At 43.7% G+C, this 24677-nt stretch overlaps 1 protein-coding gene across 1 annotated transcript; it reads right to left on the bottom strand.

Moving 5' to 3' along the window:
• Positions 1-11299: 11299 nt before the first annotated feature.
• LOC136675767 (inhibin beta A chain-like) lies at positions 11300-18378 on the bottom strand. Its single transcript, XM_066652515.1, has 2 exons — positions 17526-18378; positions 11300-12368 (listed from the first exon to the last, which is right to left on the bottom strand). The coding sequence occupies exons 1-2, from the start codon at positions 18004-18006 to the stop codon at positions 11557-11559; spliced, it is 1293 nt and encodes a 430-aa protein (XP_066508612.1). The 5' UTR covers positions 18007-18378; the 3' UTR covers positions 11300-11556.
• Between the last annotated feature and the right edge of the window lie 6299 nt (positions 18379-24677).

The following is a 24677-nucleotide window of genomic DNA, read 5'->3' on the forward strand; positions in this document are numbered from 1 at the left end:
TCTTTTTGGCACACAGCCAATGCTAAGAGATGAGTTTATTATTGTCAGTTGAGAGAGTAGAGTCATTTCTGCTAAAATGTTTATTGAGTAAACTGTTGTTGCACTTTATTCAGGCAGTATAAAGCTGGGTAGTAGCTGGGGTTACTTGTGTGGTCGGGTTTTTTGTCTAAAACCTTTAATTTTATAGTAATATGTTAATTTATTACTGTTAAAGGTGTCTGAGGGTTTTATTGGTTGATTCATGGTTTACAAATTGTACTAAACAGAAAACTAGGATTATTCTTACTACTTTCAATCAAGATGATAAATTAACATCATAAAATGAAAGACAAAATATTACTAGATTTGCCATTAGACTGTTCTTTAACATACAAGCTACATTTCTTCACATTTTCTCACATTTTTTCTTTTGTCTGGAAACTAAATCAATAAAAGATCAAGTCTCTGAACTTTGTGTAGTACTGTATTAGAGTAAGATAGTGAAAGGTGCCCCGCAGTTTAAGGGGTTAATTGGTTAAAACTGGACTAGACTGACACTTAGACAGCTGTTACTGTGAAAACCTCTGAGACATGAGCCTTTGTATCTGGCTGATTCCCACCTATAAATAGGACATTTCCAAAAAATAAAAAATAAAAGTAGACAACAAGAAACAGGAAGCCAAAATCAGGATGGTAAACCTGAAACCACACTGCATGCCAAAGCCATGTAAAATGAATAAGCATTAAAAGACATCCAACTCTGTTCACATCTTTGAAAGCCCCCTGTTCTGAAAGTGAAAAACATACTTAAATCAAATCATGATCTTCAGGAGTACAACTCGTGATGTATGCGCCACATTTCATTTTACTTAGTATCATTACTGTGTGTGCACACTTTGCCCTAATGTCATTTACCACTTATTTTGTGCTCTGCCAAGTTTTTAAAATGCTTCCTCCACAAATGCTCCAACATGTCCTCAAATGACTCTTGAAACTAGATTGTAATCAAAACTGTTCTGATTTTAAAGATGCAAAAGGTTTTGGCCGCACGTCGATGTAAAATGCCAAGTCGGTTTTGCAGCACGGAGACAGGGCTTCTGAAAAAAAAAAGGCTCAATCGAATAGCGCTCAAAATATTTGAGAGAAATAATATTTAGACAGTGGCAGAGGGAGCCTGAGGTCAATGTGGCAGCAGACAATGGCTGCCTATCTCACCCACGTCACTTCCCCCTGGGCCTAGAATAACATGAGGGCAGCACTCGGCCGCAATGAATGAGGCTCACATTAGAGCCCTGTCCTCAAACCTGGCTGCTATCCCAACAGGCCAAGTGAAGCATGAAGAGTTTGGACATTAAAGAGAGACACCTCTCCTTTATTCTCTCCAAAGCCAAACTAGAAATATTTGTCCGGGTCGAATGGGGTCTGAGATCATTAAGAGATTGTTCCTGTTGGACTCAGGTAGAGCAGATATGTTATAATATATTTATCCTTCCGTTTCATTACCGAAAACCATTTTAAATACGTCACATTTTGGTAATTGACTGAAAGCATTCAGTTTATAATTTGAATATTGTCCCAAAATGTATTATTTTATAAATTCTTTAAAAAACCAAATGGAAAAAAATGAAATAATGGCACTTTTACACCAAATTTCCATTTTCAAATTTAGCCTCAAAACTGATGTTGTTTCCTGTGAAATGAAAAGGGAAACTTTTCCAGACTTTCTTATAAAAGTGTGTTATTTGGGTTTCGTTTTAGCTTTTAGAGTTTAACTAAAAAAAGCATTCACAAGGATAAAGTGTCACTAATGACTGTCAGAAAATGACATAATCGTTGTCATTACTGACATCGAACAATACTGCCTTACAGGTTGACAGCAGGAGTGGTATCATTTAAGATCCCTCAAGACTTAATTCTTAGCCATCAAGCTTAATTCTGCCATTTTGTGCATTAGTGCTCTACTCTTACCAGCCGGCAACACCTCAATCACCCACCAGCACCAAGACGACTGAATCAAGGAAGAGTACTCAGGTTGGCTTGAGTGAAAAGTAGAATCATCAAATCCCTGTGATGAGAACCGCCAAGATCAAGTCTGCGTATGGCACCCACTTTATATGTCATGCATTTACATTTACTCATTATTTACACATTAGATTCTGGAAATAAGTTTTATGCACTCTACCATTTTCACCAGCATTTTTATATCGTTTGAAAATGCCAGCTTTACATCGTGTTCAATATAAAATTGCATTGACTAATTCAAGAACGGGGCGGAACGGTGGCACAGCAGGTTAGTGTCGCAGTCATACAGCTCCAGGGACCTGGAGGTTGTGGGTTTGAGTCCCGCTCCGGGTGACTGTCTGTGAGGAGTGTGGTGTGTTCTCAATGTGTCTGCGTGGGTTTCCTCCGGGTGACTGTCTGTGAGGAGTTTGGTGTGTTCTCCCTGTGTCTGCGTGGGTTTCCTCCGGGTGACTGTCTGTGAGGAGTGTGGTGTGTTCTCCTTGTGTCTGCGTGGGTTTCCTCCGGGTGACTGTCTGTGAGGAGTGTGGTGTGTTCTCCCTGTGTCTGCGTGGGTTTCCTCCGGGTGACTGTCTGTGAGGAGTGTGGTGTGCTCTCCCTGTGCCTGCGTGGGTTTCCTCCGGGTGACTGTCTGTGAGGAGTTTAGTGTGTTCTCCCTGTGTCTGTGTGGGTTTCCTCTGGGTGACTGTCTGTGAAGAGTGTGGTGTGGTCTCCCTGTGTCTGCGTGGGTTTCCTCCGGGTGACTGTCTGTGAGGAGTGTGGTGTGTTCTCCCTGTGTCTGTGTGGGTTTCCTCCGGGTGACTGTCTGTGAGGAGTGTGGTGTGTTCTCCCTGTGTCTGTGTGGGTTTCCTCCGGGTGACTGTCTGTGAGGAGTGTGGTGTGGTCTCCCTGTGTCTGCGTGGGTTTCCTCCGGGTGACTGTCTGTGAGGAGTGTGGTGTGTTCTCCCTGTGTCTGTGTGGGTTTCCTCCGGGTGACTGTCTGTGAGGAGTTTAGTGTGTTCTCCCTGTGTCTGTGTGGGTTTCCTCTGGGTGACTGTCTGTGAGGAGTGTGGTGTGGTCTCCCTGTGTCTGCGTGGGTTTCCTCCGGGTGACTGTCTGTGAGGAGTGTGGTGTGTTCTCCCTGTGTCTGCGTGGGTTTCCTCTGGGTGACTGTCTGTGAGAAGTGTGGTGTGCTCTCCCTGTGCCTGGGTGGGTTTCCTCCGGGTGACTGTCTGTGAGGAGTGTGGTGTGTTCTCCCTGTGTCTGCGTGGGTTTCCTCAGGGTGACTGTCTGTGAGGAGTGTGGTGTGTTCTCCGCGTGCCTGCGTGGGTTTCCTCCGGGTGACTGTCAGAAGGATAAGTAAATCAACGCATGCTGTTAGCATTCAGATTTAAAGCATTCTTTGAATTCTAAGAGTAATATAAGTAGGAGTGATATAAACCCAGAATACAATGAGAAGAACATGACTTCTAAAAAAGGGATAAAAAAAGAAGTGGGCAACTTTGATGACATGACCTGTTAGTGTTGCACAATTTGATTTAGTTTGAGCTCAATTCATCCAAGTATTTCCGACACTGGTGTTGGCTGTTGAACAGGAAGGTCAATGCACTCTTTCTGTTTGCAGAATGTCTTCCTTATTTCCTGTGAGTTCACTAAATACACTGGCTCTGCACACTGTATCTACACCAGCACCACTTTTATCAGCCCAGGTCCACACTGCACACAGTCCATTAATGAACTTTAGAATATGGGGGGGGGCGCTTTAGAGTTTACTGGAGTACAGCTATTCACACTCGTAGTTATCAGCGAGATGGTAGTTGTGTTGCTTTATATCTATCTTTTCTTTCCTTAACTTTGTGTTAGGCGATATGTTACTATTAGATTGGAATACAATAATGTCTCATTGAATCCCAGGGTGTAGAGTGTTGCTTGGAACGTCTTTATTTATTATATATTTATTTTTTGTGGACTCAATTTGAGAAGACTGACCCACTATGTCTAGTCAAGGTGAATACTATGTCTGCTTATCTGATAAACGCATGGAAATATGATATTTGATCAAAAGATTAAAGATAAATTGTACACGTCTTGGAGACAACACAAAGGATCTTGTTTCACATCTGGCTCTCATTCCACTTAATCACTAAACAAAAATGATCACTACCAAGTGGGGGGTTTTGTACATATTTGGCTTCCTACATAACATCTGTGTTTAGAATACAATGGGGTAAGACATCTGAAGCCCATTGCTTTAAGATATTTACTTTCTCACAGAAACACTTCCTTCTAAAGATATTTTTTAATCTAATTTTACAGTTTGCATGATTCAAAAATAACACTTTCAAGCTGACGGTTTTGATAATTCACTGGATTCACTGGCTCCGCATGTTGGTGTTGCACTGACGACACATTTATCAGCTCAGTTCCACCTTGCTCTCATGGTGCAATAGTGGACTTTAATCATTTGTGAAACTAGACAATCCCAAGAGTTAACAAGAGTAGATTGATATGATATTAAAAGGGTTCCATTTTGTAATCATTTTGAAGTTTTAGTCTTTCTAAATGTATACTCAAATAACAGTAATGGTACTTCCTGAAACATAGCATATTAAAAGCACAGAATAACTTACAAAGCTGCAATCAAACTTCTTAACTTGTCCAGCATCCATCAGCACAGGAACTGTAGAACAATATTCTTTTCTTCTGTTCATCTAAAAAAGATTAGTACCAATATATTAATAAATAAAATTCAAACAAATAAAAACTATGTTTATTTGCTAATACATTTAAGTCTCTGTTGGGCCATATCTGTCATGATCTTCAATCATTATCTGTAATCTCTTATCCAATTCAGGGTTGTGGTGGGTCTGGAGCCTACCCAGAATTATTGGGTGCAAGGCGGGAACACACACTGCACGGGGCACCAGTCCACACTGCACGGGGCGTCCCACAAGACGACAGACACATTCACGACACTTTTGAGTCGCAAATCCACCTACCAACGTGTGTTTTTGGACTGTGGGAGGAAACCCATGCAGAAACAGGGAGAACACACCACACTCCTCACAGACAGTCACCCGGAGGAAACCCACGCAGACACAGGGAGAACACACCACACTTCTCACAGACAGTCACCCTGAGGAAACCCACGCAGACACAGGGAGAACACACCACACTCCTCACAGACAGTCACCCGGAGGAAACCCACGCAGACACAGAGAGAACACACCACACTCCTCACAGACAGTCACCCGGAGGAAAGCCACGCAGACACAGAGAGAACACACCACACTCCTCACAGACAGTCACCTGGAGGAAACCCATACGGACACAGGGAGAACACACCACACTCCTCACAGACAGTCACCTGGAGGAAACCCACGCTGATACAGGGAGAACACACCCCACTCCTCACAGACAGTCACCCGGAGGAAACCCACGCAGACACAGGGAGAACACACCACACTCCTCACAGACAGTCACCCGGAGGAAACCCACGCAGACACAGAGAGAACACACCACACTCCTCACAGACAGTCACCCGGAGGAAACCCATACGGACACAGAGAGAACACACCACACTCCTCACAGACAGTCACCCGGAGGAAACCCACGCAGACACAGGGAGAACACACCACACTCCTCACAGACAGTCACCCGGAGGAAACCCACGCAGACACAGAGAGAACACACCACACTCCTCACAGACAGTCACCCGAAGGAAACCCACGCAGACACAGGGAGAACACACCACACTCCTCACAGACAGTCACCCGGAGGAAACCCACGCAGACACAGAGAGAACACACCACACTCCTCACAGACAGTCACCCGGAGGAAACCCACGCAGACACAGAGAGAACACACCACACTCCTCACAGACAGTCACCCGAAGGAAACCCACGCAGACACAGGGAGAACACACCACACTCCTCACAGACAGTCACCCGGAGGAAACCCACGCAGACACAGAGAGAACACACCACACTCCTCACAGACAGTCACCCGGAGGAAACCCATACGGACACAGGGAGAACACACCACACTCCTCACAGACAGTCACCTGGAGAAAACCCACGCTGATACAGGGAGAACACACCACACTCCTCACAGACAGTCGCCCGGAGGAAACCCACGCAGACACAGGGAGAACACACCACACTCCTCACAGACAGTCACCCGGAGGAAACCCACGCAGACACAGAGAGAACACACCACACTCCTCACAGATAGTCACCCGGAGGAAACCCACGCAGACACAGGGAGAACACACCACACTCCTCACAGACAATCACCCGGAAGAAACCCATGCAGACACAGGGAGAACACACCACACTCCTCACAGACAGTCACCCTGAGCAGGACTCGAACCAAGAACCTCCAGGGACCTGAAGCTGTGTGACTGAGTCACTACCTGCGGCGCCACTGCATCTCCCTGTCATGATCTTAAATTTACATATTTAAATACACAGTACCTGACAATTTTGATAATACATTTAAAAACAGTATGATAACATTTGCTAGCAATGAAGTAACGGAGAGTTCTTAAGCAATGAAATTAGGATAAAGCCAAAACAAGATTAAGCAGGTAGCACTAGGAATATATATTATGCACATACACATACGCATAGTCCAGAATGTTCTTCTTAGTGAGGGTTGTGTCCACTCATGTAAACATGGCACTCTAAGTGGTATATTGCTAATTGTAATGAACACGATGGCCTGAAAACTCCTTTGTCCCTGTGTTAATCACACGGCAGATGCACTGAAAAAATCTGAGGTCAGCGCACAAACGGGCCGAGTCATGTAGGCTTTGCTTTTCCGATGCCAGCCTGTGTCTTATCTGGGCCCTTTCTCTTGTCCTGAATGCACTTTCTGTGCCCCCGGGCAGGTATTACTTTCCCGTTGGCCATGTGCAAGTTCCACATACTGCGCGCCATAAAGGAGTTCACGTCTCAGCAGAGAGAGACGAGAGGGAAAGAGGAGAGAAAGGTTCGCCGTGATAACACAGGAGCCGCGCAGTCTGTAGGCTGTCGCTCTAATTTTTCCCCTCAAACAAAGGGCCGAGTGTTAAATTTCCCAGCCACTCTCACTCCCATTGTCAAAGTGAGAAAGCCAACCAGACCGGCAGACATGATACGTTGTTCTCAGCCTTGAAAACAACAGACCACCTTGTGTGGACTCCTACTACAGGTCAGCGCGGCATGGTCGGCTTCTGAACCAGTTTTCCTTCTTTATGACCTTTTTTTTTTTTCTCGCCTGAAAATAGTGCCCACAGCCCTCTTGGAAGGCCAGTCCAAGATTAAGCTCTTGACAGCCTTTAGATAACTTTCACATCTAAGGCATTCCCAGTGGCTCAGTCACTTCTAGGGCCAAGAGTACTGTCGAATGGCTTGGCCTCAAATGGTACAAGGATGAACATTGGGCCTTTTGATCATTACGGCTGATTATCAATACAAGGATCTACAGTGACAAAACAAGCCTCCTTTGTCAAGTGGTCACTGGGTCTACAACCCCAGTGGGACTCTTAAGATGAATTAATTAACACTTTGAACTCTAAGGGACCAGCATTTTAATTCCTTAATCTTACAGCTACATCATTTATTTAACTTTCATTTTTTTAAACATCAGAAAACAGGTCATTTCAAAGCACAGATTCAATATTTCACTTACGATACATTTTCTTGTGTACGCACCACACAGACAAGTTAACGTAACCGGGTCTTTAATAAACCTGTCATTACTCTTTTACCTTTTATAGGTTTGGACTATGTTAAACAGGTTATAACTAAATAGTTCAATTGAATACAACTGTTTATGAAAAAGGCTGCTATATTTTTCTCACAGCTCATTAACAAGAACATATTGAATAAGGTAATATCGATTTTGCTTCGGTCTGTGACCATTTAGAGTCTCTCTCTGTTAATATGAATGGGAGGACGCTGGTCAAACTATGCTCTACTCCTGGACTGAACTGTGTCACACTGTGCAATATCTACTGTAAACAGGGCCTGAGTTAGGAAAGACATAATTACTCATCTATATCTGTCTTCGGCTGAACTGATTGGGCACTACAAAGACTGTCTCTAGGTGCTCCTCTGTGTTTCAGGGCCAGTGGGATGACTATATTTTCAAGACCTTTTGGACATTTTTTGGGTGGGAGGATGATATCAAGCCGTTCAAGCATGTGCCCTTGAGGCAAAGGAATGTTTGCGCTGATTTGTTTTTTCTGTTGCCCAAAAAGGTCTACCAATATGATTTGCTGCCTCATAAGGGCTCGTCTATCTCCATGCCCATCCCTCAGCACGGCCTTGCACAATCATCAGTAAATACGGACTACGGGACCGACCGATATTAACATTTTGGTGCTGACATAAATACTGATTTTAGAGGGATAAAATTACAGTCAGGGTGAAATACTTTTATGTTTTGTAGTTACTGAATATTGAAGGCTTTCTTCAGCACAAATATTTCATTAATTAAAAAAAATGTTAACAGTTTACTCAAGTAAAACACTACTCAAGTAAACCTTGGGTTTCAGTCGTGTGATTTTTTTTATCTGTGGATGAAATTTTGGGGACACAGTGTCTGATTTTGTAGCATAACATAAATATAAAATGTGTGGAAGAATGATATACTTACACAGTCCCTATCCGTTCACTGAAGAAGGTCTCACTTCATTTGAATCTCCTTATGTCAATGGAGTAAAATAAAATTTTGTCTCTTAATGAGGAGCAAAAAGCCATTATAAACTGTTAGCCACATTAGCATTTTCGTTCTAATGTCCTAATGGAATACTGGTAATATGTTAGCATTTCACTGTGACTAAATCCGAGTTATTCTTACCTAGATCATGTACAAATTTCATAACTTAATTTCAAATGTCATAAAATAACACTTAAACCATTTAAAATAAAGTGTAAAACCATTTACAGTTGGCTATATGCTTCACACCTCCCATTAAAGTAGTGCATTGTATCAGTGTAGTTGTCTTACTTTTATTATCCGTACACAGCAAAATTTCCAGTGTTAAATCAACACTATTAGTGTTAACTTTACACTGAGAGTGTTAAATTATGACACTAACAGTGTTAATTTAACACGGGTGTATTAGCTGTGTGAAGTGCACTATGTAGGGAATATGGCGCTATTCGGGACGCAGCCTGAACTTTAATAAGTGACACGGGCGGAACTGGGCTCTGTTTACAAACATGACGCAGATAAATTGGTTGGGGTTCCTCACTTTAATTTACTTAATTGTAACATCTAAATAAGAACTGGCACGTCGTATTTACATAATGTACGCTTATTACTTTACACTGATGAAGAAATTTAGGACTGAGCTTTGTCAAATTAATAGGCTAAGGCTGAGAGGTTCACTGTTTTGCTAATATGGCGAATACCATTTTATGAATGCCCCATTATGCTTTACATTAAGGATCCTACCATACACACACACACACAGAAATTCCAAAAGTAGAGAATTCTTTCCTTTTCCAAAGGAGTGTGTGGAGGACTTGGCATGTATCATTTGCTCAGTGATGATAGGAGTAATTACCTCTCCACTGCTGGGTCAGCCACTCTTATCCTTACACCACAAGCAGAGCTGCTGAAGTTGTCTCTGAAAAAAAGTGCAGAGATCTACAATCAAAATCTCACATGGACTCTAATAAAATGATTAATATCTACCCAAATCTTCAAACTAATAAGTCTTAAGCTTAGCCTATGAGCCTTTAACAATACTGCTTTCTACTACACGACTGACTGGAAAAATGACCAAAAAACCCTACCCATTTACCCTAGATTTCAGCTCTTTTACAAGGTAAGAGGTTGTAAGACTTTACCTAGTTTCGGCCACAGAGAGCCAAGAGAGTCTGGCAACGCGAGACTAGCCTTTACTCAAAGTACTGTAGTAATTAAGTTTCAGAGATTTTTAAATGAATTACTCTCCTGTTAAATTACTTTTTTTAGTTAGAAAAAACATTTGACTTCAATGTTTTACTTATTTACATAATATTTACACTTTTATACTTTTCAATACTTTTCTTAAGGAGTGAACCACTGTTTTTGCTAAGTATTAAACTTTTCTAACAATCTTCCACAGATTTAAAATAACTTGTGTGATACAGGATTGTGGACTGTTGTCTGCAGTGTGTAGGTTATTGTAGTGAACACGCTCGACACTCTAAAGAAAAGTCTTCTTTAGCAACTGCCTTAATGTGTTCTATCAGAAATCATCCTACATTTTGTTCAATATTCACTCAGAGATAAATAAATAAATAAACAAAATCTTTTGAGCCACGTGGAGAAGTTTGCAGTTGTAATAATTTTAAAGCCTTACTGAACATTGGAAATTTATTCAGTAAAAAAAAGGTACAAACATTAATTTTACGTTTTGTCATGTGAGTACAACAAAATGAGGAAATTAATATCAATAGAACAATGTTATTTTTAGAACTTAGCTTTAATGGTGAAGCAAAGAATATGCTGCAAAATAAATTAGATATAAAACATAACAAGCACATTTTTCCCATTTGTACATCAATGTATTTTCACCACCTCATGTCGGATATCTGTACATACAAAGTTAACATTTTTAATGTCCAAAAGCTTCCTTCAACGTTGACTCGTTTGTTTTTTTTTGTCAGAACAAACGCAGTTAGTTGTTCGTGTGTCGTCTGGCTCAGATACAGTTCGTGTCACCAGACTGTGCGCTAACTGGAAGTATATTCATGGACAACAGGCAGAGACCGAGAGAAAACATTGTACATTGAGAAAGTTGAGACAATGTTAAAGAAAAAAACAAAAATGAAAACTGGAATTTTGTGACAGAGATATATTTTGTTGGCCATGTCGAGTTGCTAATTTCAACTAGTACCACAGTCAGGTGGGGTAGTCTGAAGAGTTGTTCTGAAAGCTAGTTATACGTAGGTTCTTTGGTATACTCTATATATGATCCAAATGTACATATTCTTGTGTGGCTGATATGACAAGAATGTTGGTTTAGTGCAAATTCTCATCATTTTCCATCAACATTCATAATTTATAGGACATGGATAATAATAACAATAATAACAAAATAATAATAATAATAATAGTTTGGCTCCAGTAGCTGGTCAAACTACTTATTTTTCAAGTATTTTTCCATAAAAAGAAAAAGAAAAAGAAAGAAAACCAACTATTTTCTTGTTGAGAAATGGTATTTAAAAAAAAAAAAAAAAAAAAAAAAAAAACATCCAATGACAACACGACAAGTTGCATAGTTCAATTTTCTCGGGGTCATATTTCCGAGACGCTTCTCTTTATTGCAGCGCAGAGAACATGGAATGACATTTTTATCTTGACCATGCACCCATTCCCTCACACCCACCCACCCCCTTCAGATAACAAAAATATATTACGTTTTTGAGTCTTTTTTACATTTATATGAAAGTGCCACAGAGATCAAACCAAGAGTCCCCAGTAGAAGGGTCCACAAACATAACGACAAGATAAACGACAGCGTTAGAAACTGTTCGTGGGCTCACGCAAACTGTTTGTCCACCGAGGAGAAGGTGTGTTAGAGGTTCCTGGCAGCAATTATGAGCAGCCGCACTCCTCTACGATCATATTCTGAATGTCCTTTTTGATGATCTTCTGTTCTTCATTGTAGTAGAGCATGGACATGGCACGAAGGCGCGTTGGAACGCAACACGATTTGATGTTGGTGAAGGGGCTGTAGCCACGCATGCGGTAGTGGTTGATGACGGTGGAGTGGAAAGAGAGTGCTGAGCCTGTAATGCTGGACACATGACTGGGGCACTCGCCCTCGCAATAGTTGGCATGGTAGCCAGACGGCGCGATGATCCAGTCGCTCCAGCCGATGTCCTTGAAGTTCACGTAGAATTGACGTTTGCAGCAAGTGCGGATCTTGCCATCGCATTCTAGGCCACGCTTGTTGCGTCTGTGCAGCAGGTGATCCTCTGCTGGTCTTAGTGCCACCATCAGAAAAGGTCGGTGAGACTGTTCTTTCTCCTTCCCATCCCCTGAGGCGTATCCCAGGATGGGCATAGCTCCAGCGCCAGCGCACAGAGGGCAGGACACCCTCAGCCGGAGCTCAGTGGTGCCTCCTCTGTCCAGCAGCTCCTGGACACTGCGTCCCACAGGCAAAGTGTGCCATCCACTGCGCCGGGCGTCTACCGTCTTTTCAGACAACACCTCCTCCTGCTCCTGGTCATCCGGACTCGAGCCTGACCTGGGACTTCGAGCTTGTAGGAGCTTCAGGGATACCTTGCCTTTGCCTCGAATGCCTTTGGCCAACTTCAGGAAAAGCCATACGTTTGCTTGCTCCACCACGGACATGGTACCACTGTCTTTAGTGACATCGAATTTCACAACATCAGGAGCATCTCCTGCAGAGAACAGAAGAGAAAGGTTCATTAATCACCGAGGGTTGCTACCAACTCAAGTCGGAAAACTGTCACATCTCCAAATTATAACAGTTGCCTTCTTTCTGTCAGCAACCGATACTTGCAACATGTGAATAATACATGTGTCCACAGAGATGGACCAGTACGATTGCCTTGTTAACTTGGAAAATGAAGCAGAGGGGCGAAAAGAGGTCATGGCTCATGGGAGGCTACTGACCTGTGGTAATAAGGACAACAGAATACTGCTGTACCACTACAAAAGAGAATTTCCATTAGCACTAAAACATCCCTCACCTTACCACAGGCACCTTTAAAACAATTATCTGTTCCCAAACTACAGAAACAGTCAACTGATTTATGGTAAAGCCGCACTAATAAAGTGGTATTTGTTGTGTGTTTTGGAGGGCAGCCAAACGGATGAGAAACAGCTGAATGGAATCAGGACCCCAGGGGGCTTAGTAAACCAGCATAAACCAAACTCTCTCACTCTCTCTCTGTGTGAGAGTCAGATTTAGGAGCTTTCACAGTCGTTCTCCACCATCTGCAGTCCTTCGTCAACACCTAGCCCTTCTCCATAAAAACATTTCCTGCTGCTAAAATCCTGGCACTCCATTTGTGTACATAAAGTCTGTCATGTTATGACAAGGGCCTTCCCAATAACTCGCACATGACTGTGTGCTCTAAGCCCGCTCAGATTCAGTTACCACTGATGATTTATTGATCTGTGATACGCGCCGCTCTCGGCCGGCCAGACCCCACCTCCCAAAGAATAGCTGCTAATTCAATTATTTAGTCAACATGTCTGGATAAAATACATGATCTGTTATCTGAGATCGGTGAGCACGGCCCACTCACAAAACATCCCTGTTTTTAGACCCCTTTCTGTCTGACAGTGCGATGCCTCATAATGGGAACACAGGTGAGATTTTTACCAGGAATCCATGATACTTTCTTTCACCTCGTCATCTGATACAGCTCTGAAGAAAAGAGCTCTATGAAACTAAAGGAGGATTTCCTAAGCATCATTCATTCATGATTCAATCGCAACAGGTTGTCCATGCACTTAGAACAATGTCAGAGCGGATTTCTCTACTCCCTGCAGAAAAGTTGGCATGATAAGCCACCGATTACATTCAGGACTTTGTGCTCGCTCGGTGACCTACAGGGTCTGTCAAAAGTTTGGGGACACCTCCGCATCCTATTGAAGGTATGAGAACTTTGGCCACAGTTTGCACTTATATTCTGTTGCAATAATAAAGAAATGTTACTGTCCCCCAACTACAAATTTTGAGAACTTCAAAGGCACTTCACACATATGACAGAAGGAATTATTTTTGAAGTTTAAACAAAGATAGAGTGGGCCACTTTACCCATCCAATGGCGGATAACGCTGTCAAACACACAGCTTAGTGAAAGATCGAGTGTCACAACACTGATGGTGGACTGACTTTACTCAGCTTTAAATTTCCATGACACTCTCTGTGACTGATGAAGCTGTGGACCTCTGCCTTCTTCTGATTTTAGTTTAGGAAGTGTTGGAACAGTCTGAAGGGTCATTGGAGTGGTAGCTACCAGACAGTTTGAATTGTAAACATAAAAATTGCATGTGTGCCATGGTCAGTGTCTTATGCCTGGGCTGCACTATGCAAGAACTCAACCGGATTTGAGGCCAATCTCTCACAGTAATCGCAAATGGCAGATAGTTGTGTTGTGAGGAAAATCCAGTCTTTAGATCTCAGAATATTCCGTATTTAGGACCCAACATTGTGTCGTTTTTTGGGGGGGCAGGGGGCGTGAGGATATTGTGTAGGTCTCTGGTGTATTGTTCAGGGAGAATCTTGTTGTGAGTGTCTCTGATGATTAAAGAACTACAAAAAGTAAAAAACAAACCTGTGGAACCACTATTTGTGGTCCTCAACAATAAAATCATTTAAGATTTAAATATATTGTGTTAAGGGCCCGGTCTAGGTGTTAAAGACAATAAATATTTTGCCATCCCTGCAAATCATTCATGCTAAGCCATTGCCTAATTTTTTATCAATGGGTGCAAACATACACACACACCCCCCAACAAATGATAGCAGAGGGACTCAATATGCTGTTATCTATTTGCAGATGAAATGCCAACTTATTTTATCGACTCTGGTTCCTATTTGAACAAGACGTGACATTTGAGACTGCGAGTTGGACTTTATATCTTAATCTAGCAGGACCTTTTCTGTTTGTTCTCACAAATACTGAGTTTGCCGCATTTGTCCGTGTGTGTGTGTGTGTGTGTGTGTGTGTTTTATTAACCTGTGCCCCATGCATCCTCGGTGAGAAGGGCTCTTTAGTAACACTTAAGTGGCAGGGGCAATGGCAGTGGCAGACAGAGGTCATCTGTGCATGTCGTCACGTAAAAACTCAGGGGCATGACCCTACAACGTCTAATAAACACACAGTGACCGGTGAATGATTATCACTGCAAACTGCCTAGTTTATCTGTGGAGAATGAGCACACTGACCTGCATTTATGGGCAAGATTCAGCAGAGTATTAAAAAATACAACATTTCTAGCTAATAGCTGGTCACCAGTTTGTTTGAAGATTAAACCAACATTGGCGTTCAGCAAAAACAACGTCTGGAAGATCCTCCGGATCAGTCTGAGAACCACCGTTCCCATTTACATTCCTTTAAGTAAGCGCATGAATACTTGAGACAGTCCCCCACATGGTCAGGCAGATGTTCTCCACAATGGAAAATCCCATCTTCCTAAAACCTGGTTCAAATGCACAGGGTTGAACAGGCAGGCGGGGGCATCGCAAAGTGGCCCTGTTATTATTAGTCACTCTGAAACACTCTCACCCTTCTTCATGAATGAGCAGGCAGGTTCAATAGATGGGTTGGAGCGCAGAGGCCACACAGGGTAGTGGAGAACATCACAAATAGCCGTGCATCTTTGGCACAAAGAGAACGGTCCTGACTCAGAGAATGTAAAAATTCCGTTAATGATGCCTTTGCTTCATTTGGGAAAAATGTGGATGAGTCTTCATCTTTCTATTTCTCCCCTGCTTTTCTTTTTTCTTTCAGTCAGTGCCGACACTTTGAAAGAAACCCCCACCACTCCCCCCGGACCCGGCTGGGCCCAGAGTAATTATCGGGGCCCATATTTTGATGAATGGAGTAATTATGTTCGACTAACAACCCTGTGTGTTTGTATGGATTCAAATCAGTCACCCTCCGTTCCGCCTTCCCGGGTGCATCGTAACGCCCTCTACCCTCATAAAGACACGGCGAGGTCCTTTATTTAATCTCAGGTCCACTGAAATGGGCCTATTAATAGCTATGAGCCTTTATGCATATTTATGTAAGCAAGTGAGAGAAAGCATTGTCACGTGCTTTTGTGCACTCAAAGACAATTAAACTAGGTGCCGTTGCAGGACCAGCAGTGGTCACTCCACAGAGGGAAAACATACATGAGTGCCTATCGGCAGCGTCACCGATGGCCACAAGGCACTAAATATAGACGCGCCCCTTGTTATCTTTAGAAACGCTCTCCTGCCACTGAAACGGCTGTTCGCCCTATAAATGAGATTCCGTAAGCTCATTCGTTTGTGCCTATAAGACCGGGTCTGATAGGATAAATGGCGCTGGACTTTTCTGTAGGAATGTCATATTGATTTGTGGCTCTGTGACATTGTTATAAAAAAGTCATGAGGAACCAATTAAAAATGGAATGCCTTCGCAGAACCTTCCCATCCCACACTATCTCTGTTGAACCCACTGGGATAGAGTAGGGCTATTAATGGCTGCTGCAGTGCATTCTGCAAGCCTGCATGCTATTCTTTAATGACTGGTCCCCCCCTTATTTTGAGGGCAGCAAAGACATCCTCTTGTCTGTAGGCTGCACTGTGATTAGAGGATTATTGCTCAGCTTGTCACACATGGGAGAGCACCGTGGACTGGAAACCCAGCAACTCCACAACAGATAGACGCTCTCGTACAAATTCCTGTAACATTTCTTTCTGATGATCTGCTGATTCTATGTAGGGGTTTGTTTAATCATTAACGTGCATCCAGGTAAAATTCTACTAAATTCAAACTTTCCTTTATCTTTCTCCAACACACATGCGAAGTTTTACCTTAATGCATTTCTAGAAAACTCTAACAGGGACCAGGAGAATAAAGTCCAAATGAAATGTATTCTTCACGCCCAACATGAAAAAGCAGACAAATAAGTCAACACTTGTAAATATGTTCAGAAGCCAAACAAAATGGGTAACAACTTGGCCAAAGCTCTCATCTTTAGAGGCAACTTCACAAGGACACAATCCTACTCCAGGAGGTTCAATTTCCAGTCTTTTCCCTACAGGCTTCCCTTTTTACCCACTGGTGTTTCACCTAAGCTGTCTGGAAATCTGAGCCCACATCTCGAAACCTTCTGCCCTCAAATTTACACCTAAGCAGCACAGATACGGATCTTGTTCATGAATGCCCCCTCAAAAGGAACTGGTTTTAAGAGCTGTTGAGAGGAGCACAGATATCTCGCCACATATCGGTAGCAGAGCAGAGAGTCAGGCAGAGTTTCCTGGCTGGATGTTCCACAGCTGGAGAGCATGTGTTCACCCATAGCAATCTTTCTCCCTTTTTTCTTTCTCACAGTTTCATCCTTGGCCTGTTAATAAACAGACGATACAGAGAGTGCTTTTGAAGCTTGATAGAAACAGTGGCCAGTGTTTAGTGATTGATACTGAGCATCGTATATACACAATCCTTTAGTGGCTGTGTTATGATGTCACAGAGAAATTGAGGTATTGAGGAGAATCTTCAGCACCCTACTTAGCATATTTAGGTATTTCCCCTCTCTAACACGACTTATTATTGCTATTAACTCATTTTTATATTCATATATTATTGATATATTATAAATCACAATGAAAGGCTATGGGATTATTTTGATACTGAAGTTTAATGCCAGCACATGCCTAATGGCAATATTCTGCATGATGATATTGATTGTATTGCTTGTAATAAATAGGAATAAATGCAATACTACAGGGACCTGATCTAAAAAAAATCTCTCAGAACTCCTACATGAAGGCATCATTATAAAGTGTTCACAGATACATTTCAAAACCCAAATTCAAAAGTGGGACTCACCTGGCTCTGCAAAGGTGATGATTTCAGAGGGCTGCTCATCCTCGTGCTCTCCAGTCTCCTCTGCCTCCTCCTCAATCTCCACCGTGCCATCCCGGGACACACGGCCCATGTGCAGCTTGCGGAGGGCGTTGAGGAGGGCAGCACGGGGTACCGGATGGCTGATGTTGGGCCGAGCGTTGAGGTGCAGCATGCTGAGGATGTGCCTCTTCACTGCCTCCACCATACCGGGCTCTGAGGCTGCTGGTTCTTGCTGTAACTGCGCGAGGGCACAGGATGGGCATGGGGTGACTGGGTCCCCTGCGTCCCAGGATGCAGCCTCGGGCTCCTGCTGCTGCTGCTTTCGCTGCTGGGTCTGGATTTCCGGTCCCGCAGGTGTTGGGGAGCAGTGGCTGGGCAAGCAGCCGGACAGCAGAAGCAGCAGGGTCAGTGTTAGGGCAAGGGAGGAGGAGAAGGAGAAGGAGGAGGAGGAGCAGGAGGACATCCTGGGCACGGGACAAAAGGAGGGTCAGATGCGGCCACAATCTCACGACTGATGGGTCCTGGCTGCACTGCCAGCAGCAGCAGTGGACAACTGACTGCCCAGCCTGTTCAAGAACTGAGCAGGCGGGAAACGAGGCACGAAGGCTAAAATAATCCTTATCTGCGAGAAGCAGCCATGGTGACAAAAGCAGAAAGACTCAGTCAAGAGGCGGGAGGCAGTCCTGGACAGGAGCGTCCCGGTCAGTGGTTAGATTCTGGTTTGGAGGTTTTGGTTCTGCTTGAGTACCTCTAAGGTTTTAGTCCCTCAGTCCTGCTTGTGGCGCTGGCCGTGGTCCTGATGGTCCTGGTGGTCCTGGTTCCGGTCCTGGTCCTGCCAAGCTTTGGACAGCAGAGGTGCGGAGCTGTGGAGAAACCTGACAGAGTGCAGCTCCCTGTGCCGGAGTTGAATGGTTTTGTGGAAAGTGGGCAGGGTTAGACAGTTCTCTGACTCTTTCTCTCTCTCTCTCTCTCTCTCCCTCTGTCTTCACTGTGTGTACCCTCTCGCTTTCTCTCTCTCTGTAATTATACCTTCCTCCCCCTGCTTTCCTCCCTCTCAGTTTATTACTATCTTCCTCACTACTTCTGAGTCACTAACTTCTACTTTCCTTTTTTCTTCTCTCTCTCTCTCTCTCTCTCTCTCTCTCTCTCTCTCTCTCCTCAGCAACTCCCCCGGTAATATGTGTAACAGTTTTTTTTTCCTTCGTTGGCAAAGGGTTCCTAACACTCACGCGTGCGTTCTCTCTGTCTCACTTTCCTCCTATCCGTACATCTCTATCTCTCTCGGCATTGATCCATCTGCTGCTGTTCTGTGGTGTTTTAACTATGTGTCGGGATGCTGCGTTGGGGGAGGTGAGGTGGTGAGGGGTGGACATGGCTGTGTACACAAAGCACACATCTGCAAACATACAGATTCATTCATTCTCTCATTCTCTCTCTCTCTCTCTCTCTCTCACACACACACTTCCTAGAAAGAAGCACAGCTTGGGCATTTCCTCTACCAATGGGGGTGTTCTCTGCACCAAATTAACTACTCAGCATGATATTACCATAGGCCACATGGCTCAAACCACCAGTTTGCTACATATTTAACATTTAATCATTAAACTGAGAGTCCGACTGCTCCGAGTGAGGAGTGACGCAAACATATGTTATGTCACCTGTTGGACTTTGCTAAAAATAGCCCCACTTTCAGCCCATTGCTCATGATGACTACAGGGAGACTCAAGCTAATTACCTCACTACATCCATGAAGGCAGATGGTTAGCTATCATTTATCACAGATGCTTCAATTACATACAAAGCTTGTAGAGAAGAACATGAGCAAAATACCTGAGAGCACATGCCAGCCACAGCTACACTCCCAACAGGAGGCACGGCATTACTCCCTCTTGTGGTAAGAGTGTACCTTCACTGTGAAAGGCTGCTTTCATCCTTTCCTATGCAGGAGAGAAATAAAGAGTACAAAGACATAAAACAAGCAAGCAATAATCGCTCACTCACAGCTGTAGGGATCCACTTTTCAGTAACACTCTATTTGAGGCCTGCAGAATGTCACTGACCTGAGCATGCCATAAAGATATCATGTCATATTTCACAGGCTGTTATGAGTTCTTATGACAGAGTATGTCAAGGAATATAACAGTATCATGTAGTTTGAAGTCAGGATGGTTAACCTGCAGTGTGTGGGCTGGGGACACCATGTACCAGCGTTTGACAATGGTCACTGTGAACCATGTAGAGTAACACATCATTGCGGTATAAAAGTGAGTGACGGATAGACAAACAAATGAGTGGACAGACAAAAAGACAGCCAGCTGGACCGCTCCATTCCGCTTGCCAATTTTTGTTCCAATTTAGCTTTTTTTTTTAGAGATTATTTTTCAGTGACAATCAAACAGAAAGAAAGAAGCCACAGGAGAGGCCACATCATGCTTTTGAATGGTGAGGATTTTGCTTACATTTAATTCAGCGTACATGAAATTTCAGAGTGAACATATCAATCTTTTTTTTTTCTATTATCTGCAAAGCATGGGGGTGGCACAGTGGCGCAGCAGGTAGTGTCGCAGTCACACAGCTCCAGGGACCTGGAGGTTGTGGGTTCAGTTCCCGCTCCGGGTGACTGTCTGTGAGGAGTGTGGCGTGTTCTCCCTGTGTCTGCGTGGGTTTCCTCCGGGTGACTGTCTGTGAGGAGTGTGGCGTGTTCTCCCTGTGTCTGCGTGGGTTTCCTCCGGGCGACTGTCTGTGAGGAATGTGGTGTGTTCTCCCTGTGTCTGCGTGGGTTTCCTCCGGGTGACTGTCTGTGAGGAGTTGGTGTGTTCTCTCTGTGTCTGCGTGGGTTTCCTCCGGGTGACTGTCTGTGAGGAGTGTGGCGTGTTCTCCCTGTGTCTGCGTGGGTTTCCTCCGGGTGACTGTCTGTGAGGAATGTGGTGTGTTCTCCCTGTGTCTGCGTGGGTTTTCTCCGGGTGACTGTCTGTGAGGAGTGTGGTGTGTTCTCCCTGTGTCTGCGTAGGTTTCCTCCCACAGTCTAAAAACACACGTTGATAGGTGGATTGGTGACTCAAAAGTGTCCGTAGGTGTGCGTGTGTGTGTTGCCCTGTGAAGGACTGGCGCCCCCTCCAGGGTGTATTCCCGCCTTGCGCCCAATGATTCCAGGTAGGCTCACTGAACTGGATAAGCGCTTACAGATAATGAATGGAAGGATGGATACAAAGTATGGAAAAAACAATAAGGATAATGACTGCTGATAGGGATAGGTTTCCTTTTATAATTATTATTATTTATTTAGTAAGTCTGATTCATCTTAAAATTCTACAAGACCCTCTGTTTTTCTACAAACATCCATTAAAATAAAATGATTTTCATAAACGTACAGTGCACTGTAGTTTAATAGTTCCAGAATCATCTTTCACCAAATACCACCCACCTCAGGTTAGTTCTGATTGCTCTGAGCCCCACCTTGAAACAATGTTTTTGCTCAGAGACAAGAGAAGACATAATATATTATGATTTTATGATTCTGAAATGTATGCATTAACTGTAGCATTAAGTGTAGAACTTACTAGATTTCAGCTTTCACTGTTTCCTCTGCTGCTACAAGTTTACAAGCACCAAAAAGGACTCTCAGTGCAAAGGTCTCAGTGAGTGTTGTGCTGTTGTGGGCAGAGCACATGGGCTACCCCTCAACCCCACCCCACTTCAGCATCGTCACATCTATTCTGGGCCATGTTGTTCGGAAGTAGATAAGGACACGATGCTGTACTAGATCAAACATACATATAACTCTTAAAATCTTATTCTTAGCACAGCCACATGTTTGCCTGGGCAGTGTGTATGACTGAGTGTGTCTGCGTGCGCATGTGTGGTGGTGAGTATGCTATTTCTGAAAGCTGCCCATAAGGTGCCATCACACATCCCACTGACTGCAGTAGCTCCTCTCTAAAGCTGACACACACACACACACACTCTCTCTACACTGCGTGTGAGTAAGAGTGTCCTTATTAGTCCTATGGCTCACGTGTTTCACTGTTATGTGTGTCAGAGAAACTTTTTGTCTTGTTCTCTTTTAATATATTTACTTTTAAAAACATTATTGAGATATTGTTTATAAGAATGAACTTACAGCGTTTAATCTTGTGAACGTAAGAATATAAAGCGTCACCGATGAAAAAGTCCAGAGATGTTTTTCGCCATTCTTCCGTGAGACACCTATGAGAAGACAAGTCAATGACACAGGTCTGAAAGCATGTGGACCTGTCAAGGATTTGCAAAATCAAACAAAGAAACAATAGGCTAGCTGCCCCAGAGCCCACACCTCAACATCATTGAGTGTGTTTGATAATACTTGGACCATCAGAAGCATAAAATATAACCTTTTTCTAAGACGGAACTTTGGAGGAATTAATTATTTTATCAGTGTTATATTGCCCATGCTCAAACTGAGACTAATAACTCTGCAATTACATTTATTGAGATACTGAACAATGGGATATTGCAATAATTTGCTGGGTTCCCATGAAATTTTATAAACATATTGGTGTTCACATAAAAAAACAGAATACCATTCCACACCATCAGGCCAAAGCTGAGATTAACATCAGTGTATCTTGTGTATTAACAATGTTTAAATTCTCAACACATTGCCCTGGAATGCTTAGCTGATAATTAGGAGGAAGCAGATGTGGAAATGGACAGAGGAGCCCATGATGTTTTGAGATGGTTTAAATTTAAAAAGAATCTGTCTGCATCCTTTGAGCAAGGCTTCTTTTTAAGTAATAGTCATTTAAATCATTCAGTGTGTTCAAAGCCACATTGTGACAAGGTGCTTGGGCCCCTAGAATTGCTGCTTGTAGTTATATTCAGACCTCACTGGAGTGACACTTAAACATTAACTGACTGTTAAAGCATGTTTATTTCTTTTTATATAAACTAGTGAGTTATTTACTGTTGGGATTGTTTTTTGGGAGAAAAGGTGGAATCCATTCTTATGACACTGTACCTTTTGCAAAGAAGCTGCTCCATATCGTGACGTCTCCACCACCATACTTAACTGTAGGTGTAGTGTTCTTGGATTCCCATCAAACTCTCGTATCTTCAAACATGTGCATTTATTCATTATCTGTAAGCGCTTATCCAGTTCAGGGTCACGGTGGGTCCAGAGCATTGGGTACAAGGCGGGAATACACCCTGGAGGGGGCGCCAGTCCTTCACAGGGACTTCACACAGACACACACACACACAAACGTATGGACACTTTCGAGTCGCCACTTCACCTACCAACATGTTTTTGGACCGTGGGAAGAAACCGGAGCACCCGGAGGAAACCCACGCAGACACAGGGAGAACACACCACACTCCTCACAGACAGTCCCCCAGAGGAAACCCACGCAGACACAGGGAGAACACAGCACACTGCTCACAGACAGTCCCCCAGAGGAAACCCACGCAGACACAGAGAGAACACACCACACTCCGCACAGACAGTCACCTGGGGTGGGACTCGAACCCACAACCTCCAGGTCCCTGGAGCTGTGTGACTGACACCACCTGCTGACCCACAGTGCCGCCCTCCAGCACAGAACACTTTGCTCCAAAAGAGTGCTGCTTGGTGTAAATGCATGGGTGGAAATTTTAGACTTTCCTCTCTATGCTTTTTTGATTAGGGAATAGGGACGGAGAATTAGAAATAGTTGCTTCTTGAAATAGCACTTTCACTGAGAATACACCAATGAATTACATTTGTGGTATAGTGGGTTAGGAGATACAGTATAAATAATGTTTGAGTTAACGGGAGTACAGCCATCCATATTGTCCAATAAGGGATCTCTTATCCTTCTAAGGAAAAGGTAATGATTCTGTCTGCTAAAAGGAATCAGTTGCCAGTTTGACTCATCCAAAGTGAGAGGTACTTGCCATGCCTCTGTAGAGACAAGCCTAGAACTCATTAAAGGTTAACAAAGAAGAACAATCCAAGGTTGTCTAAGTTACTACACCAGTGTATGCCTTATTTAATGTTATTTATCTGAATAAATCTTTAACAGGAGGTTTGACCAACAGACACAAACTTGTAAAAAGAACTGGGAACATGGCTGTGTTACTTGATAGTGGTTAAAGGATCGATAAACCAGACCCTGCATTTTACTCACGTTATGGTGAGGTGTAACTGGTGTATGATGATGATGATGTAAGATGCAGTAAGGAGGTGGCGTGTGAGTTTTGGCAGGATAGTCCTCACCCACTGCTGCTTTCCTCTGAGTCAGAGCCTACGTACTGCTAGAAAAGGCGGGTAGGCGGGATCCCTCGATCTCTCTCTCTCTCCCCCTCCCTCTTGTTCTCTCACACCAACGCTCCTTCTACCTTCGCCTCTCACTCTCTCCCTCTCTCTCTCTACCTGTTCCTTCACACGCAGTGCTCAGAAGCTCCTTGAACACCGCGGATGATTCATTGCAAGTCATGTTTGCTCTCTTTCACCTCCGACTGCCTCTGCATCTCCTGTGGGAATGACATCTTCATCTGTGTTCATTGGCCCTGCCACCAACAGGAAGGAACACCAAACTTTATTATCTTCATCAACTTACATTCAGCATACAAAAGCATCTCAGTTGCACTTATGTAACGCGCACAAAACAACAAAGCAACACCCTGCACTAGACGAGTGGAACAGCCCTCACCTCCAATGAATCACTGAGGTGCATGACACAAACAGATGAAAAACAGCTCGCATATTGATGTTAAGCTCAGTAGCATTCTCATGGCTTTGTGACTAATGTTGCTTCAGCCCGCCTCAACTTTCCCTGCACAAAGAAATAAACAAGAGGCAACAAACACAACCCAGACAGTGACTAAGACTCACACAGAAAGTCCACAGAGTGAACTTCTTTTTAAAAAAAATACTCTCAGTCACTCTGCTAATTCAGAATCCACCTCTCGAGCAGGACGATCTGCATGCAGGTGATGTCATCAGCTGGGGGGGGGTGGGGTGGGGGTGTTGGAGGGGGGCATCCTCTCAGCACTGAGTCAGAGAAGGCAGTGAGGGAACCCTCTTCGTGTCTGTCGTGTCTAAATGTGGACGTCCTCCTCGGCTGCTGAATCACGCCTGCTCTCTAATCTGCACTGCCGCTGTGGGGGGGCTATTTC

Source organism: Hoplias malabaricus, chromosome X1, assembly GCF_029633855.1.
Source record: "Hoplias malabaricus isolate fHopMal1 chromosome X1, fHopMal1.hap1, whole genome shotgun sequence".
NCBI lineage: Eukaryota > Metazoa > Chordata > Actinopteri > Characiformes > Erythrinidae > Hoplias > Hoplias malabaricus.